We start from the raw sequence: 16982 nt of genomic DNA, 5'->3' as shown, positions 1-16982 counted from the left end.
ATTATCATGCTTTCGCAACATCGCATCGGCATTTCTTATTATCTCGGTTGCCCGACAGCACTCGGGCTTGTATAAAAGGCGGCACAAGGCGCAAACTATCCGCTCTATAAACGACAAAAATATCCTCATCAAGCCTTGTGTTGCCCGCTGCGTATTGTGTATATGACGCCACGCCACTCTTCCTCCTAGCCGATCGTGCTTATTTATCTATCGGCCTCGCGTCCACACGTGGGGTCCTAGTATTTCCACCCCTGAGCGTGTTCTTGGATCTTGGGACTCCGTCTTGTGATATTCTCATCTTTTTCTTTTCATTCACGACAATTTTTCTTTTCTCGGGTATTCCCTGGTCTTAGTATCGTATACTTTCCCGTCACCCGCCTGTGTTTTTAGCCTGATTTCTTGGGTGCTCGGGTTATTTATTTCGTTTCATTTCATTCTTCCATTCCCCTCGCGGCTGCCATGCTTTTTCCGATTCTGGGCGGCAGCTATTTTTTTTTTCAGATAACACAAAGGTGTATCAATATCGACTCAGCCCACACATTCTCGGACTATCACGTCGCATCATAACTCTTCACTTCTTTTCCCGAATGTGCTATAGCCACTTTACATTCTCGTAGCATCCGTGCTTCTTTATGTCTTTTACTTTTCTTCTCTGTTCATGATGCGACACGATTTTCCCAGTGTATAATCTGTCTGGGTGTGCGTTGCTTATCCCCGAGTATCCTGACTCTTGACTAAGTTCTGATTACAGTTCTATCATACGTTTTCACCCAATGGTCATTGCACAGGCGCGGATGTACATACATACTCTACTTTCTTTCCACTATCCGCACGCGCCTGTACATCCCGATCATACTTAAAACTTTCACTCGTTAAACATCCTTATATCAAACCGTACACTCCTTACTGTGATCTGCAATAGACTTCATTGGCTTTTGCAATTGGGCATTGAGGACGTAAGGCTTGAAAATATTGTGTTGCTGTAGCTACGCTGATACGCAACAAATTGCGATCAACTGAGTCATGCAAACAGGCTGGAGCGCCATCATTGGTAGAACTAGTAATCGATATCAAGATCTTATTTTTTCGAGACACCTTCGTGATCATAGATCATTTTCCTATTCTTGCACCACTAACGCACAGAAAATGGAACCCGGAAAGTACCTACAGGTTGCCGTGGTAGGCGTCGGAGGCGTCGGGACCCAAGTCGTCGAACAGCTGATCGCAAACCCGATCTATGGCTTCCAGCTCGTAGCGCTCACCTCTTCCAAGCGCATGCTCCAGTCCACCAAAGACCACTGTATCAACCCCGTAGCATGGAAGGACGCACTTAATGCCAGCGAGACGGCCGTCGACCTCTCCGCGGTGAAAAGCACGTTGCAGGAGCTCGTGAAGCAGGGTGAGAAGGCTGTGTTTATCGATAATACTTCTTCGCAAGACGTTGCGGAGATGTACCCTGCGTTGTTAAGTGCGGGGATCAATGTGGTCACGCCGAATAAGAAGGCGTTTTCGGGCGAGGTAGGGTTGTATCAGGCTATTGTCCAGGCGAGCAGGAGTGGAAGGTATTTGCATGAGTCGACGGTGGGTGCTGGGCTGCCCATTATCTCGACGCTGAGAGATTTGGTAGAGACGGGGGACAAGGTGAGGTTTTGCTGGCTAAGGTGCGATGGATGCAGGCTGACTGCGTGCGATCAGATCGTCAAGATCGAGGGTGTCTTCTCAGGGACCATGAGTTATATCTTCAACAACTTCTCCGCCGTGGAGGGAAGCGATGAAAGCTTTTCGTCGATAGTCAAAGGAGCCCGAGCACAGGGATACACGGTATTTTCTTTTTTCACCTGGGTTTGTGCAGTGCTCAAATGCCAATACTCAGGAACCCAACCCGGCAGACGATCTAAATGGCGCAGACGTCGCTCGGAAATTGACCATCCTAGCCCGTATCATTCCAGAGCTGAAGGATGAGCAAGGAAACTTCCCGCTTCTGCACGGGTACCAGTCGGTGGAGACTACCTCTTTAATCCAGGATGCCCCTGCGAGCGCTGTTTCCAACGGGGACGAGTTTATGAAGTGGCTTCCCGAACAGGACGCACATTTTTCACAGATGCGCGAGCAGGCTGCGAATGAGGGTAGTGTTCTCCGCTACGTCGGCGTCGTCGATGTAAAAAATAAAATCGTGAAAGCCGAGTTGGCGAAGTACGTCCACAATGGGTTCATGAGCATGCCCTGTTCTAATCAACTCTCCAGATATCCAAAAACTCATCCGTTCGCAACCTCGTTAGGAGGATCGGACAATATCATCATGTTCCATACCGAACGCTACGGTAAAAGACCCCTGATCGTCCAAGGCGCTGGTGCTGGCAATGATGTCACGGCCATGGGAGTTGTGAGCGATATCCTAAAGTTGATTAGGCCGTAAGTTGAAATACGACTGACAAATGTAACACAATTATCAACAGACTTAATACTTCTAACAATGTGGGATATAGGTGTGAGCGAAAAAAATGGGGTCAAGGGTACTGCAAGATGAACTCCTTCATAGGCTGCTCCCAACTGCAAAGCGACAGGTTTGAACCCCCGCATGTTTCCAACATGGTCGGCCGCAGCTCCTTCATGATCTTCTTCAAGCCTTGCTGAATACTGTGCGTACTGCTCGCCTGTATCGCTGCGCGATTGCGTAACGGCATGATACGCGACAGATTCTCCATACGTTTCCTATGTCCCTTGTTGACGTCTGCCATAACCGTTTGTTGTATCTGGTTGTACGGTTTACTCCCCGGTGCCGTGAGGTTGGCGAGCAGGTCGGTTGTCCCGTCGAATACGATCCTGACGAGGGTAGGGTAGAAGTGGACCATGGAGCCGGGCGTGCCGCAGACTTTGGGACAGTCAGGGTTTGGGCATCCGGGTGGGTTCACGCCGTTTGCGTCTTGACACTTTCCATGGAAGTAACTCGGGAATATGGCTTTCTCCAGGCTGTTGTAGGCAGTGATGTTGTAGGCTTGCAAGACGGGAGCGAAGTACACGATGGAGTTTTCTCTACGGCTTGCAGCGGGGACGAGTTGCTCGCTGATCTGGGTCGCCTGTGCATGTCATCATGATGAGTCTGACTGAAGAGCGATGATGAATTGAAATGTACTTTCCAAGTTCTGAAGGGTCGTGAGCAGGATGTTTTCGTAGCGGTTTAGGTATTCATTGGTGATATCGACGATGCAATCGCCTTCGCAGGCAGTTACGGCGACCGGCGCCAGGAGTAGGGAGAGCACGGGAAGAATAAGCTGCATCTTTCAAATAAAAGAGTGTGATGGGCTCGCTCAGCGAGATGGGTGGTTGGTTGATGAATCGATGATGGTTCGTGAAACTTACCATTAGACCCCCTTGCAAGACACGATCTCATCACGTGAGTAAAATCAATTCCAAAAAAGTACCAAATGCTTATTAGAAGTGACAAAGAAGCGAAGATTGGGCACATAGATAGTACGCTCGGTGATATAATATCGTACGGAGAGGACTGTTAGACATGTCAACGACGAGACGATGAGTGAAAGGGGACGCAGACGAAAGGTGTTGTATATCAAAGACTAAGCATGCAATCATTTTCAAGCTGATGAACTTAGCATTCAACTAGATAGTGCCGTGAGCACAGCATCAATGCCAAGGCAGAAACTTGACTTACTATAAGAACGTTTCCACTCGTCGAGATCAAGCATACTGTCATAAGCAACACAATACTTTTCAGTGCAATCCTGTTACAGCAAAGGGTGAGTTATGAGGTTGAATCCTGCATGCATGAAGCGAACTCACAGTTTCCCATGTACACGCATCAGAGCAGCAATCAGAGTGTTCATCGCAATACTCACCAGCGGCAAGACAAGTATCGTCGAAACTAGCTAGGGTTGTACTGATAGACATAGATGCTATCAAAGCAGCCACGGCGGTGAGCGAGAATAGACGCATGAATTGTTCAGGTGATCTGAGAAGTAAAAATTTGCAAATTATTTTAGTCGCTCCGAGTGCTGCCAAACGATAATGAGCTGCATCAGGAAAAAACATGTTGACTATATAGAACTATATAGTCAGGGTAGTGCGTGTAGTTCCGTAGTCAAGTCCCTTCTATGTAGTCAGCGCTGTACTACATAGTATCACGTAGCAGCTACGAAGTACTACTGTAGTTCGTAGGAGTGCTATTACATGCAACTACCCACAGCTATATAGCACGCAAAAGAACCCATAGTTTGTCGGAGTGCGCAGCAACCAGCAGCTAAATTGCATGCAAAAAAAACCAATAGCGTCTGAATTCGGGTACCCAACACACGAGATAGTATAGTATAAATGTCCTACTCAATCCTCTTCATCCGCACCTATAAACATGCCACTCTCGCTATAGGCCTCCAGATCCTCCTCCTCTTCATCCGCATCTATAAGCTCACCACTCCACCTCAGGCATTAGTTCTCGGTATCAATAAAGGTCTCTTAGATGGTATTATTATGTAGGCGTTATATAGTCTCGCAGACCCAACCTCGTGGATGTTCTATTTATAGCACACACATAATATGCCTTGCGACCTCTTGCGACCCTCCCCAGCACCTCCCTTGGACCTCCGCACCTCCCCATTTACCTCGTATATACCTCTACAATGTTTGCCAATATCCCGTCCCATCCCGTCGAGCCTCCGGATAGGCTCCATGCATATGGTGCACCCATCAGATCTGGCAGACCTCTACTATGCTCTGCAGCTGCTTGTCGTTTTTGTTTCCCAAGTTCTTTTCATTGCCTCTTGTTCTACACCACTACGTCCATCACCATGCCGCCTGCCCGCCACACACGTGGCACTCAACCGACATCTATGGGGCTAGGACACCACTTCGTAAGCCCAAAGAAAGCTCGAGACCCTAAAAAAACACAAACTCTTGTTCACATTCCCGGCATCAACTCCAAGCATCAGCGCCTCCTCGACCAAATGGCTGCGTTGATGCAGCCCCAAGTTTCGACCACTGAAACCCCCACCTCTACTGAGTCTCAAGCCCCGATGGATATTGAGCACACCGCTGGTCACGTTGACGATACGCTAAATTACGACTACGATGATAACGATTACATCGCCGAGGAGGTAGCCCAGCCTGCTCAAGTAGCGTCTTGCCCTACAAATGTGCCTAAGGTAGACCTTGGGCGTCGCCGTCTCTTGCCCAACAAGATGGCTAACAATCTATATAATGCTTGGAAAGTGCTTATCCCGACCCTGGTAGATCCTCATCTCAAATATTCTACAAGGACACACGGGTGTGCTCTTCCAGAAGTCCATCCGGTCATATCCGCTTGCGCAAGCCATACTAGTTGTACACATCGACAATTTTCCATAGTTTGTCTCTTTTTTGACCGTAAGTAGTCCGTTCCTCATCTGCCGCCTTAATTGACAATTCCAGGTTTCCTTTCTGTTGATGTATTGGCCTGCCGATGTTCAACACTTTCGCAAGTCCTCCTTTACCATGGCCTCTTTCCTACCGCTCCCTCCCAACCACGCATGGCTGTTTCTACAGACCTACTCGCATTCTATCGTGCTTTGTTCGAGCGTTCATGCGATGCTATCCATGCGCTTGCGCATGCCCTAAAGACCCATTATGCCCGCAGAGGCTTTCTCATGACCAATGCAGATGTGAGTTTTGACGTTTCAGGTTTTCAGACAATAACTCATTAAAACACAGGGACAACTTATTCAAGAACCATTTCGTCGTGGACTTGGCCAAGCCGTCCAGTGGTTCGACATCCTCCAGATTGAGGTCGAACGGCAGACTGAAGCGACACTTCAAATTTGTCGCGACCAAGTGTATGAGGCCCGTAAACTTCAATCTCAAGAGAACCCTGGCGTAACTACCCCCATACGATCCAGTACAACATTAATCCAAGGCCGGTGCGCCTCCATTCTCACGCAGCATTGCCCAGCCTGCTTTGGAGGCGTCCTTTTTGGTAGACCTCTTAATGAAGGTGGCGACATACATGTTGCAACAGATGGCAATTTCCATCATCGACATCGACGATCTGCGGGCGACTGCCCACGCTTTTACGACCCCATATATTTTCTTCCCAAGGCTCAAGTGGACAACGTTGGGCGACACATCCTCTCGCAGCGTAAACGTGCACCAAGGATTTGCACTTCTTTAGTAGTACCAGATGAGGCAATTGACCAATGCGAGCACTCGTACGAGGCCGCAGATGGTAAGAAGCAGAAGGCTGCGATGGATTCCTTCGATGATACGGGCGTCATGGCTCTGATATGCCGTCACGATATCCCGCTCTTCTTCGCTAACATTGATTCACCTGGCGAGCAACAGAAATACGCCGTAGCACTCATTGAGCATCTGTTTACTCTATTGCCGCAGGAAGCCACTGTCATTACCCTGTATGATGTTGGGTGTGTCCTCTCACGGTCATTATCTCAAGTAAGTGCTTCTTTAATAGATACATTTTAACCTTATATCTATCTATATAGTATGATATTCTCCCCAAATCAGTGACTTCACGTCTTCGATTTGCAACCACGGCTATGCATGCATATGGCCACGAGTGGGCGTGTCAGCTCGAGTATAACCCTCGCATGTGCAACGGTCTTGGCCTCTCAGACGGGGAGGGAACTGAAAGACTATGGTCAAGGTTCGTCAAATTAATTGGCATTCAAAGGTCATCATCAGTGAGTCGGTACTAGTACTCTGATGATTATTTGTTGACTATAGTTCACGATAGCGCCAGAAGCGTCTGTGGTTGATAGACCGGCAAGCAGGCGCCATTGGTCTTGAGATGCGAACAGATCTTGGCGATTGGATTAAACGGCGGCTCAAGCGTGGAGTTAATGGTCAGGGTGCAGCGGCACAAGAAGTTTTAGATAATTGCGGTATCGAAGCTCAAGACCTTCAGGAACAGTGGGTGGATCAGAAGAAGTCCCAACTGTCCATTCGTGCTCGTAAGTCCACGGGTGCCACTTCCATACTAAGATCAACATATCCCCATTGACAGATGCTCCTGCACGACTGAAGAAGGAGCTTGACGTTGTCCTTACTTTGCAGGCTGATTTAGACGCATCGGACAGGGCATTGCAACTCACACGGACCGTTGTAGAGAAGGGCTCGGCTACTGAAGAAACCTTAGACGCTCTGGAGAGCCTCGAGCGCAGCCATGATCGTTTGATGAGCAAAGTTGAAACATTATATTCCTCGCTCAATGTTCACGACAGATTTCCAGAACTACAGGGCGTTGATTTGGATTTTGTTCGAACCCTTCTTATGGCGCGCGATCTCAAAATAAATATCCGGAAGAGAGCAATAGGAAGCTTTTTTGAATGGGACAAACTTGACCGTGCGGTTGGTGGTGCAAATCAGGCACTTGGTAATGTATAATCCTTCTGTTTTTGTGCCTCAGAATATTCACTTGTTCTACAAGGTACGAAGCTACATCAGCAGACACGTAAGGCTATCGCTAAGCGCCAGCCGGCCTTGATGACAGCGATTCGCAAGTTTAACTCCTATTGTGAGCATCTGGAGAGCATCTTTGACCCGTCCTGGGGCGTCCCGCTTCCTACTCCTCTCCCTACTAAGCTCGCCGATCTTCGCAAAGATCAGACGCTGATGGAGGATGTTTGGATCACTCCATCCGTTGGAGATGTCCCTCATTGGATCGAAGACACTGACGTAAGAGATGGCATTCAAGCGTTGCTTAAACGGGAACGGTGCCATGAAGAGCAGCGCCGCATTGGGCATGAAGCAGATAACCTTTGTCGATGGTTTGGAGCTGAGCTCACTGCGCTAGAACTCGCCCTCCGCTCTCCTACAAGTAAGCAATTTCATTTACATCGATGATCATTACTTATTTCACAAGATCATACATACATGTTCCCACTCCAACAACGACGGGATCACCTTCTCCAGTTACAAAGTAAATGGGTTACCCCACTAGCATCTGCTACTCGTTTCAACAGCAGTGCTCACATGGCGGTCAATCTTGCTATTACGCTTTCCGAGAGCACGGGACCATCGCAAGCTGTCATGTACAGGCTTGTACCAACCTCATTGGCGCTCGCAGACTCCCCCGAGGATGATGCTGACGAACATATTGCCCCTGCACTCGAAGAGATTGCTGAAGAAGCTGTCCTCTTGGACATTTTACCTGACAATACCGCTAGTGATGATGAAGACGACGAACCCGTGGGATTACCTGAATTTACGATTAGCTGGCAGCTTCCAGAGGTATGTCCTCGTCTCTCCATAGGTAACTGTACTCATCCGGTATCATAGAATCTTTGCACAGATTCTTTCAAAGTTCCCCGTCCAGAGGATCACATCATCGTGTCAGCATCAAACACTCCCCTCACTCGGGTACAACCAGCCCAAGATGGCTTTCCACCCCAGGTATTCGATGCAAGGGATCTGTCCTTACTGGCACATCCCACTTCCCGCCTTAATGACACGTGTATCAACGGTTGTGCGGCACTATTATACTCTGAGATGCTGACGAGCTCGCGTGTGAGACCTTGTGCTATTCTGTCTACCCACGATCTCCCTCGTATTCGATACAATGCGTCGGACGACATACTGTGGCGGAATACATCGTGGACATTGTTTTGGGAGAGAGATCTCTGGCTTTTACCTATTCATCGCCCCTCTCCAGTCGGACACTGGGTGTTTTGTGCCATATATATTCCATCCAAAGAACTCCATCTCTTCGATAGCCTGGCTGAACGACACCCATGGAAGACAGATGTTAAAGTAAGTGATAATTTGATTCACGCATTATTGAACTAACAATGTGAACAGGACATTATGAATCTTATCGCAAGATTATCATCCATAGCTCACCAACGGCGTGGCTCAGCTAGTATTGATCTTAAAGGGTGGGTAGCCCGTCCACTAATACTCAATCCTCTGCAGACGAACGGCTACGACTGTGGTCTCTGGGTCTTAGCGGCACTTGCAGCAGTCCTTCGGGGATCCCATAGACCAGGCATGTGCGAGGAGGACATGATAGCTTTCCGACATTATATATGCACACTTGTAATTAGAGTACCTACCGTGTGATATACAATCCATCCACTTCTTCAACTCTCCTGAAAATGTGCGCAGAACTACGCTGATTTGAGTATGGTACCCGATTAGGAATGATAAAGTTAGCGACTCAGACCAACGAACACAGATACTCATGTAGTTTTAGGATAAGAGAGTTAGAACGAGAAAACCCTCCAGGGAGCAAGCTACTCAACTGACTGATTGATAGTTTGATCCGAGTCATGTAGTTGAGGAGAGTTGAAGCAATGCGCGCAGAACTACAAGTACATTGATTCAAGTATGCTAGCTACGCGATAATCAATGAAGGATGGAGTTAGCGACTCAGACAAACACAATACATTCATGTAGTTTCAGGACGAGGAAACTCTTCAGGGAGCAAGACACTCAACTGACCGATTGATGCTATGTTTCCTGAGCATCGTGTAGTTGAGGATAGGCCGAGCTAGATTCAAAATCAGGTTAAAGTCACGTACAAACGACTCGAAGAACTCACAACTCGATGAAGCATTAATGCCAGTTATAACGGTGTTGTACGAATTAAGGTGTCTGTGTCAAATAAAGCACATAAGATTTATATCTCATCTGAACCAGGCTGATAACGGCTTCACTTTGGGCCTTATCATAGCCATACATTGGGCTATATCATGCTGCAGAGATATGTTTTCAGTTTAGTAGGAGTTTTATACATGATATGATTGGCTATCTGACCTCTCGGGAGGGTGCTCTACGAGCCTCGCTGTAAATGAATCTAGTGATCGTAACAAGGCACACTACAAGTCTTCTATGGTGCCACCAAAGCCATCAAATACTTCCCTTTGAGTTAACGTCCATAGCCTCGTTTAAACTCTCGGCGGATTGTGTGACGCGAATCCAAGTCCTAATTGGACACAGGTACGGAATTTGTCAACTCTACATACAGCTGAAATTTTCTATAGTTGTCCCTCAGACGGTACTTCACCAATATCTTCTATATCATCAACGATGCCATCCGTAGTCATTGAAGTCTGGCTGAGGTAGGCTACCTCTGGAATTAGCCCACAGGTACGAAATTTGTCATTCTACAAATCTTCTACATCATCAACAAGGCCATCCGTCACGGTAGTCATCGAAGTCTGGCTGAGGTGGGCTATCTCCGGAATTAACCCGGCTCCACTGGCAGGTAGGGTTCGCAAGGGAGTTTCACGACTCGCCTCTTCCAGTTGCCGTGTAGCAATCAACTTCTCTCCACTGGCAGGTAGGGTTTGCGAGGGAGTTTCACGACTTGCCTCTTCCAGTTGCCGTGTAGCAATCAACTTCCAGGAGGGTGGGGCGAGTGGCACCTCAACAAATACACGGAGTTTCTGACGACGGTGAGAAGGGCCAGGAGATGGATCAGGGGATGACGATTGGAATCGCCGAGAACAAGGACGGGGAGGGCCAGGAGATGGCTCAGGGGACGACGATTGGAATCGCCGAGGACGAGGAGGCGCTGGAGAAGGCACTGGAGAAGTCTCGTCCAGTGTGAGACGAGGGAGACTCCTGGGACGGGGAGGGCCAGGAGATGGCTCAGGGGATGACGATTGGAATCGCCGAGGACGAGGACGGGGACGGGGACGGGGACGGGGACGGGGACGGGGACGGGGACGGGGACGGGGACGGGGACGGGGACGGGGACGGGGACGGGGACGAGAAGGTGCTGGAGAAGGTGCTGGAGAAGGTGCTGGAGAAGGTGCTGGAGAAGGTGCTGGAGAAGGTGCTGGAGAAGGTGCTGGAGAAGGCGCTAGAGAAGGGGATGATGATTGGAATCGCCGAGGACGAGGACGGTGACGAAGACGAGGAGGCGCTGGAGAAGGCGCTGGAGAAGTCTCGTCCAGTGTGAGACGAGGGAGACCCCTGCGATCGATCCGACAATCGAGGAACTGACGTCGTCCATGAGAGTGGGGTGATTCAGCGCTAGGAGCTTCTCCATAGATGACGGGGTCACGAGAGAACAAGAGTCTTCGGTGGGCATCATGATCAGTGACGTGTTGGAGGGTCAGTAAGTCATTTTTGAGAGCATCTACAAGTACACTCCGCTCACGAAGAGTGAGGTCATGGATACCTTTGCTCGTTGTGAGCGTTGTACGTCTCTCACCAGGCATCAGAGTGTTGTCGGGGTAGTTACGGAGGATGCAGCCACGGTTGCCTAGTAGGATAGGTAAGGTCTTCCAAGGGAAGTTACCCGCTCGCGTGTCGAGTTTTCCTGCAACAATTTCAGTGATTCAGTGAAAACTTCGAGAACAGAACTTACCACACAAGGCGGTCAAACCGCCCATGATGCAAGGTATCCCATCCAACTGCCTCCAATCATCAGGATCACTGATTTCACGCCATTCCAGCCACTCTTGTAACACTTCCTCCACAGGCAACCCACGCTGCGATGTGATGCGGTTGAGAACTGTGGTCGAGCTTTGCAAAGTCCATCGACGAAGAAGGAAGAACAACGACTTGAGGGCAGGATGTAATCGATTGCGAAATCGCGCATAGATTTAGCTGTTTGATGTTTGTAAGTCGTATATCATTGATAATGGAGGATTTAATCGATAGTGGAGGGTGGAGTCAATAGATATGAAGAAGCGCACCTTTGTAATTGATGGAAGCGCCCGCTCAAAGTCGCCAGAAGGCGCGTTATACCTCGCTGATGATGGCATCAAGGAAGTTTCATAAAGTTTCTCACGCGTCAAAATGACTCATTGGCACGGTGCCGGGATATGCAGCCTGTAAGTTTTAGTCATGTGTTAGCGCCGAGAAGCCTCATGGACAGAAGGTTCTGGAAGCTTCCGATGTTTGTAAGTGGTATATCATCGATAATGGAGGATTAAATCGATAGTGGAGGGTGGAGTCAATAGATATGAAGAAGCGCACCTTTGTGATTGATGGAAGCGCCCGCTCAAAGTAGCCAGAAGGCGCCTTATACCTCGCTGATGATCCATCAAGGAAGGTGTGTTAGCGCCGAGAAGCCTCATGGACAGAAGGTTCTGAAAGCTTCCGAGTTTGTAAGTCGTAATAATGGAGATACCTCGTTGATGATCATCGAGGAAGGTCACAAAGTTCAAATTCTCACACGTCAAAATGACTCGTTGGCACGGTGCCGGGATATGCAGCCTGTAAGTTTCAGTCATGTGGGTCCTACAATTACTGACACGACCTGAAAGACCCAACCGTATCTTCACGCGGGTCCTTCATACTCCTGCTTACCCACAACCAAAGAGGCACTGGGCCCAGACACGTAGTAATGGATCTTCGAATTCCAGGCGTGTGGATCCTCGGGATATGCAGCCTGTAAGTTCCAGTCATGTGGGTCCTACAATTACTGACACGACCTGAAAGACTCAACCGTATCTTCACGCGAGTCCTTCATACTCCTACTTACCCACAACCAAAGAGGCACATTTGCTATGGGCCCAGACACGTAGTAACGGATCTTCAAATTCCAGGCGTGTGGATCCTCCTAGGTCTCAACAGAACTTCAACCCATGCGGATCTTACATTGGACGCCAGGACACTCGACTGTACTTTCAAGTAGGTGCTCATATTCCTCCGTCGCTTCACAATATTTCACACTGTTAGTTACACTATGGACCCTCCGACCGAATACCAAAGTGCGGCCGCCAAGCTCGAAGCTATGAGGGCCAAGCGTTGCCAGTACTATGCCATGTATGTGATGTTTGTTTCAGTTAGCCCCCAATACTCCCAAGCTGAACAAAGATACAGGTGCCGTGATATGATACTCGCGAAATGGAGGGAGAGATGCTACACCAACAAAGATGATCCCCCAGAATCATTGTAAGTCCTAAATATTATCGTCTTGGACGTGTTTATAATATTTTTATTAGAGAGACATTGGCTGATTGCATTGCCATGGTCAAATACGCCAAGGACGACTTCATGCAATATGTTCGATCTCCACGAACATTCACCTTGGGCGTCTTCGCCGAATACACAAAATCTATCCCCGACACTCCTGGAGGACACGGAGATCGAGAAATTTTCAAACGTGCGATGTCGAGCATCGAGGACTTCCTCGAGAGGGCTACTCGAGGGCAAGGTGGTATACTTCAATTGTGCGGGGTCTGTGACGAGTGGCGCGCTGCAGACCAAGTTTGCCGGGGCATGAGCGACACGATTGCCATGGTAGATGACATCTACTGTCACGCACTCACCGATGGAGATGCCGAGTTAGCGGTAGTTCATTTTCTCAAAGGGTTCTTGTACCAGAACTACAACGACTACTGAACCGGCTCATATGTTGCGTATATGTATAACTATCTCGACTCTGTGACTTTGACGCTGATGGATGAAATGTATGGAGAATTCAATCTCGAACATCTGGAGATTCTCTGACGATGCTCTGACGATGCTCCTGCCTACCTCTGGACTACCACGTGTGAGCTAAGAGTTCCTGACTTCTGTCTTCCAACAGCGAATCTCTTCGTGACAGCTTTTCTCCTAGGCAAATTCAACAGCGTCTTGCCCTTCGTCTGACCCTACAAAATACTGTGACATTGGTATGTTTTTCTGCTTCTCCCTCCTGCGTCGAACTCAATCTGAACCACTCAGAAGCCTTAGTCGTAGCTAGGCTTGATAATTCAATCTCTGATGTCTGGAGAAGGCTCTGCCGATGCTCCTGGAATACCATATGTGAGCTAAACAAGTCTGTTCTCGCCGATCACGACCTCCGTTCCTAACTTCTGTCTTCAAAGTTCAGACAGCGGATCTCTTTGTGACAGCTTTTCTCCTGGGCATATTCAACGGTGTCTTGCCCTTGGTCTGACCTCTTCCTCTCCCGCTACCTCCTCACCATATTGTATTGTTTAAAAAATACTTTGATATTGGTATGTTTTTCTCCCTCTCCCTCCTGCGTTCTAGTCTGAATTTTTCTCCTTCTCCCTCTCGTGCCCCTGGCTTGATCATAACTTATCGGCCTAGCTATGACCCAAACCTCAGCTAAAATTACCTCAGTTAAAATTCAAGATTCCCCGCCACCCGGATACTCTGCCCCTCCTGAGTCCCTGCAGCCCGAGCGTCCTGAGGCGCCTCACACTGAAGAAGACTTTGTTGAAGAACAAGTTGGCGGAGGAAAGCGCTATCAAGATCCACCAGTGGAGCACACTCCTACAAAACTCCGCAGTCACATCAAAGCTACGAACCGTGATGCGGGTTTAGTGAAGGAAGCTTCTATGCGTCGGGCCAGGCTTCTCAACGAAGAGTTTATGGCGGATTCCAATGGACAGGTACTTGATACATTGTTCGCTGATGCTGAATACTCAACCCCTCCTCAGCCTGCTCTTCGAGAGCGTTCGGTGCCTCCTCAGCCTGCTCTTCGAGAGCGTTCGGTGCCTCCTCAGCCTGCTGTTACAGTAACATTTAGACCCCTATACTCATTCCCCTTTTGTTGCTAAACGGGCCGTCCGTATCACGCTTATCTCTTATCATGTCTATCTCTTATCTTGCCAAGCGGGCTGTCCGCCTCTTCTTGCTTCTATCTTGATAACACATTTACAAGCTCCGCTTGAACACTTGTATATAAACCTACCTACCCACTGTTGTATTCCTTACTTTAATCTACTGGGTTTTACCTGGAACATTGTCCTTCAGTAAGGTCTCCAACCTTACTGTCTAAAGAACCACTATTCTAAGGGAGTCAGCGATACTCGCCTTAGCCAGAAACCTTGATCTCTCAATCGAGAGCAGACTCACGTCTATCTGGCATTCTGCCGACCGTCTACTCAGACAGAGATAGCTCGACTCATCCCAGTCGTAACAAAAGATTAAAGTCTTTATCACCTGAACCGTTGCCATCTGCAACGAAACCGACACCACGACTTCATTAACTCCCTTGATCGGAGCCTTGAACCTAGGAACGTTACCAACCATTCCTCCGTTGAACACCATGACGACCCAGAACAAAGAAATAGAACTAAAGATCGGTTCCCCTCCCGAATTCGATGGAGATAGGGAAGAATCAAAGAGATTCATGATGAAATGTCATGCATACCTCGACATTAACGACAAAGTCTACGTTGATGATAAAAAGAAGATCATCCTTGTGTTATCCTACATGACGAAAGGAAACGCAGCAGCCTGGGCAGAAGACTTCATGGAAGCAGCCCTAGACCCCAAGAGGAAAGATACCTCTGGACAAATGATCGGCTACGGTACCTGGATCAAATTCAAAAAGGACTTCGACGAAGCCTTTAAACCCATGGACCCCGCCGGAACTGCCATGACAAAGATAAGAGGATTAGAGATGAAAGGAGATCTCCACACCTATATCTCCAATTACAAGCTCCTCGCACACCGAGCGGGAATGACCGAACAAGCCCCCCTCATCGAATTCTTTCGACAAGGCCTAGACTACGGGCTTCAGGACAACCTGTATAAAACAGGCGAAACCCTTGATGACTTCGACACTGTCGTCAATACCTGCATTAATATCGATAACGCCTTCCAAAGATGGAAAGCCATAAAAAAGAAGGAAAGACCCCAGCAACAGAAGAAGAAAAACTTCGGAAATAGGCATTACATTCCGAGAAGAAGTGACGACATGGAAGTCGACCGCATAAGCCGTCTCTCAGACGCGGAATTAAAGAAACACCTCAAAGAAGGAAGATGCTTCAAATGTCACCAAGTAGGACACCGTGCCAACGACACCTCCTTCCACCCCAGAGAAAAAGGACAGATCCGAAGAAACAAAGAAGAAGAAAGTAGCAGCGACGACGAAGTCGAAAGTCGCGCTTCCTCCTCCAGGACCCCTATCAGAAGAAAGAAGGAGAGAAACGAAGAAGAAATTCCTAAAAGGAAAGCACCGATCCGAAGGAAAACTATGAAAGAAAAAGCCAAAGAAGTCGAAGAAGAAGAAGACAGCGACTTCACTGAAGTAGAACGCCGCTTCGTGGAAATGGATTTTTAGAAAGGGACACTGCCTCGACGTCAGTAACTCCCACTCATGTACGACTAATACGTTCTATCGGAACCAGAAATGAATTAAGAATTCCTGCATCCATTTTTTCCGATAAACGCGTACAAACCGTCGAAACATCCATGGTCATCGATTCCGGAGCATCCGGCACCTTTATCAGCGATACCTTCTGTAAAAGGCACAAAATAAAAACCCATAAACTTTCACGACCCTTCCCTGTTATCACCGCCGATGGATCGGACGCTCAAGGAGGACTTATCTCTCGTTATTGCGTACTCACGATCAAAATCGATCAACGAACTATGATCGGAAAGTTCAACGTGGCAAAGTTAGCTAAGCAGGACAAAATCCTCCTAGGATTCCCTTGGCTTGCTGCACTAAAACCTCAGATCGATTGGGAAGCCAAGACCGTATTACTCCCATCAACGAAGAGGTCGCTTGCCATAGAAAAAAGCATCGACAGAAAAAGACGAAAAAAGTCACTCCCACCACTTTTCAGAAAAAGAAAAGAAGTCAGAAAAGAAACGAACCGAACTTGGACAAATTCCAAACTACGGAAGCCGATAGTTGATGAAGAAATGCCTAACTATGATACGAAGGACGACGTCTGGTCAGAAAACTTCAAAACCCCAGTCGCAGACCCATTTGACTATCAATTGGCCAATGACGAAGTACTCGTCGAATATGCCACTGATGGATCCACCGTACGCATCATAGAAGACATGACCTTCGATACCCCACTCGTTCGGGACGGAACATCAAAAAGAGAACAAAACTATGGAAAAACAAGTAATAAAGCCCAAGAATTCGCGGTTGCAGGAGAAATAAAAAAGCAAAAGAAAACTTTCGAAGAACTCGTCCCTCACTTCCTCCACCAGTATCAAGACGTCTTTGCCAAAGATGGTCTTAACAAACTCCCGCCGGAAAGACCAGGAGTAGATCATCGTATCGACCTCAAACCAGGATTTGTACCCAAGACGTCAAAGGTCTATCCGTT

At 48.2% G+C, this 16982-nt stretch overlaps 5 protein-coding genes across 5 annotated transcripts; 4 read left to right on the top strand and 1 right to left on the bottom strand.

The window, feature by feature from the left end:
- Positions 1-1146: 1146 nt before the first annotated feature.
- On the top strand, positions 1147-2416 carry HD556DRAFT_1440052 (homoserine dehydrogenase-domain-containing protein; the record flags this gene model as incomplete). Its single annotated transcript, XM_041306054.1, has 4 exons — positions 1147-1641; positions 1696-1821; positions 1874-2193; positions 2245-2416. The coding sequence occupies 4 exons, from the start codon at positions 1147-1149 to the stop codon at positions 2414-2416; spliced, it is 1113 nt and encodes a 370-aa protein (XP_041163522.1).
- Positions 2417-2507: 91 nt separating this feature from the next.
- Positions 2508-3278, bottom strand: HD556DRAFT_1232048 (uncharacterized protein; the record flags this gene model as incomplete). Its single annotated transcript, XM_041297480.1, has 2 exons — positions 2508-3039; positions 3106-3278. The coding sequence occupies 2 exons, from the start codon at positions 3276-3278 to the stop codon at positions 2508-2510; spliced, it is 705 nt and encodes a 234-aa protein (XP_041163521.1).
- Positions 3279-4799: 1521 nt separating this feature from the next.
- On the top strand, positions 4800-7842 carry HD556DRAFT_1231799 (uncharacterized protein; the record flags this gene model as incomplete). Its single annotated transcript, XM_041297462.1, has 7 exons — positions 4800-5373; positions 5419-5648; positions 5698-6432; positions 6483-6680; positions 6734-6913; positions 7108-7372; positions 7427-7842. 7 exons carry the CDS (start codon positions 4800-4802, stop codon positions 7840-7842), a joined length of 2598 nt encoding a protein of 865 aa, XP_041163520.1.
- Positions 7843-10026: 2184 nt separating this feature from the next.
- Positions 10027-13299, top strand: HD556DRAFT_1305825 (uncharacterized protein; the record flags this gene model as incomplete). Its single annotated transcript, XM_041299836.1, has 13 exons — positions 10027-10058; positions 10131-10209; positions 10331-10543; positions 10577-10789; positions 11611-11721; positions 11795-11852; positions 11947-12059; positions 12106-12170; positions 12219-12345; positions 12449-12585; positions 12634-12720; positions 12778-12849; positions 12900-13299. The coding sequence occupies 13 exons, from the start codon at positions 10027-10029 to the stop codon at positions 13297-13299; spliced, it is 1707 nt and encodes a 568-aa protein (XP_041163519.1).
- A 695-nt stretch (positions 13300-13994) lies between these two features.
- On the top strand, positions 13995-14465 carry HD556DRAFT_1440047 (uncharacterized protein; the record flags this gene model as incomplete). The annotated part of the gene is made up of 1 exon (XM_041306053.1): positions 13995-14465. One exon carries the CDS (start codon positions 13995-13997, stop codon positions 14463-14465), a length of 471 nt encoding a protein of 156 aa, XP_041163518.1.
- Between the last annotated feature and the right edge of the window lie 2517 nt (positions 14466-16982).

Source organism: Suillus plorans (genome assembly GCF_016647745.1).
Source record: "Suillus plorans strain S12 chromosome Unknown HD556scaffold_12, whole genome shotgun sequence".
NCBI classification, from domain to species: Eukaryota; Fungi; Basidiomycota; class Agaricomycetes; order Boletales; family Suillaceae; genus Suillus; species Suillus plorans.
The sequence above is the reverse complement of the archived record's forward strand: the minus strand, read 5'-3'. Positions and strand labels throughout refer to the sequence as shown.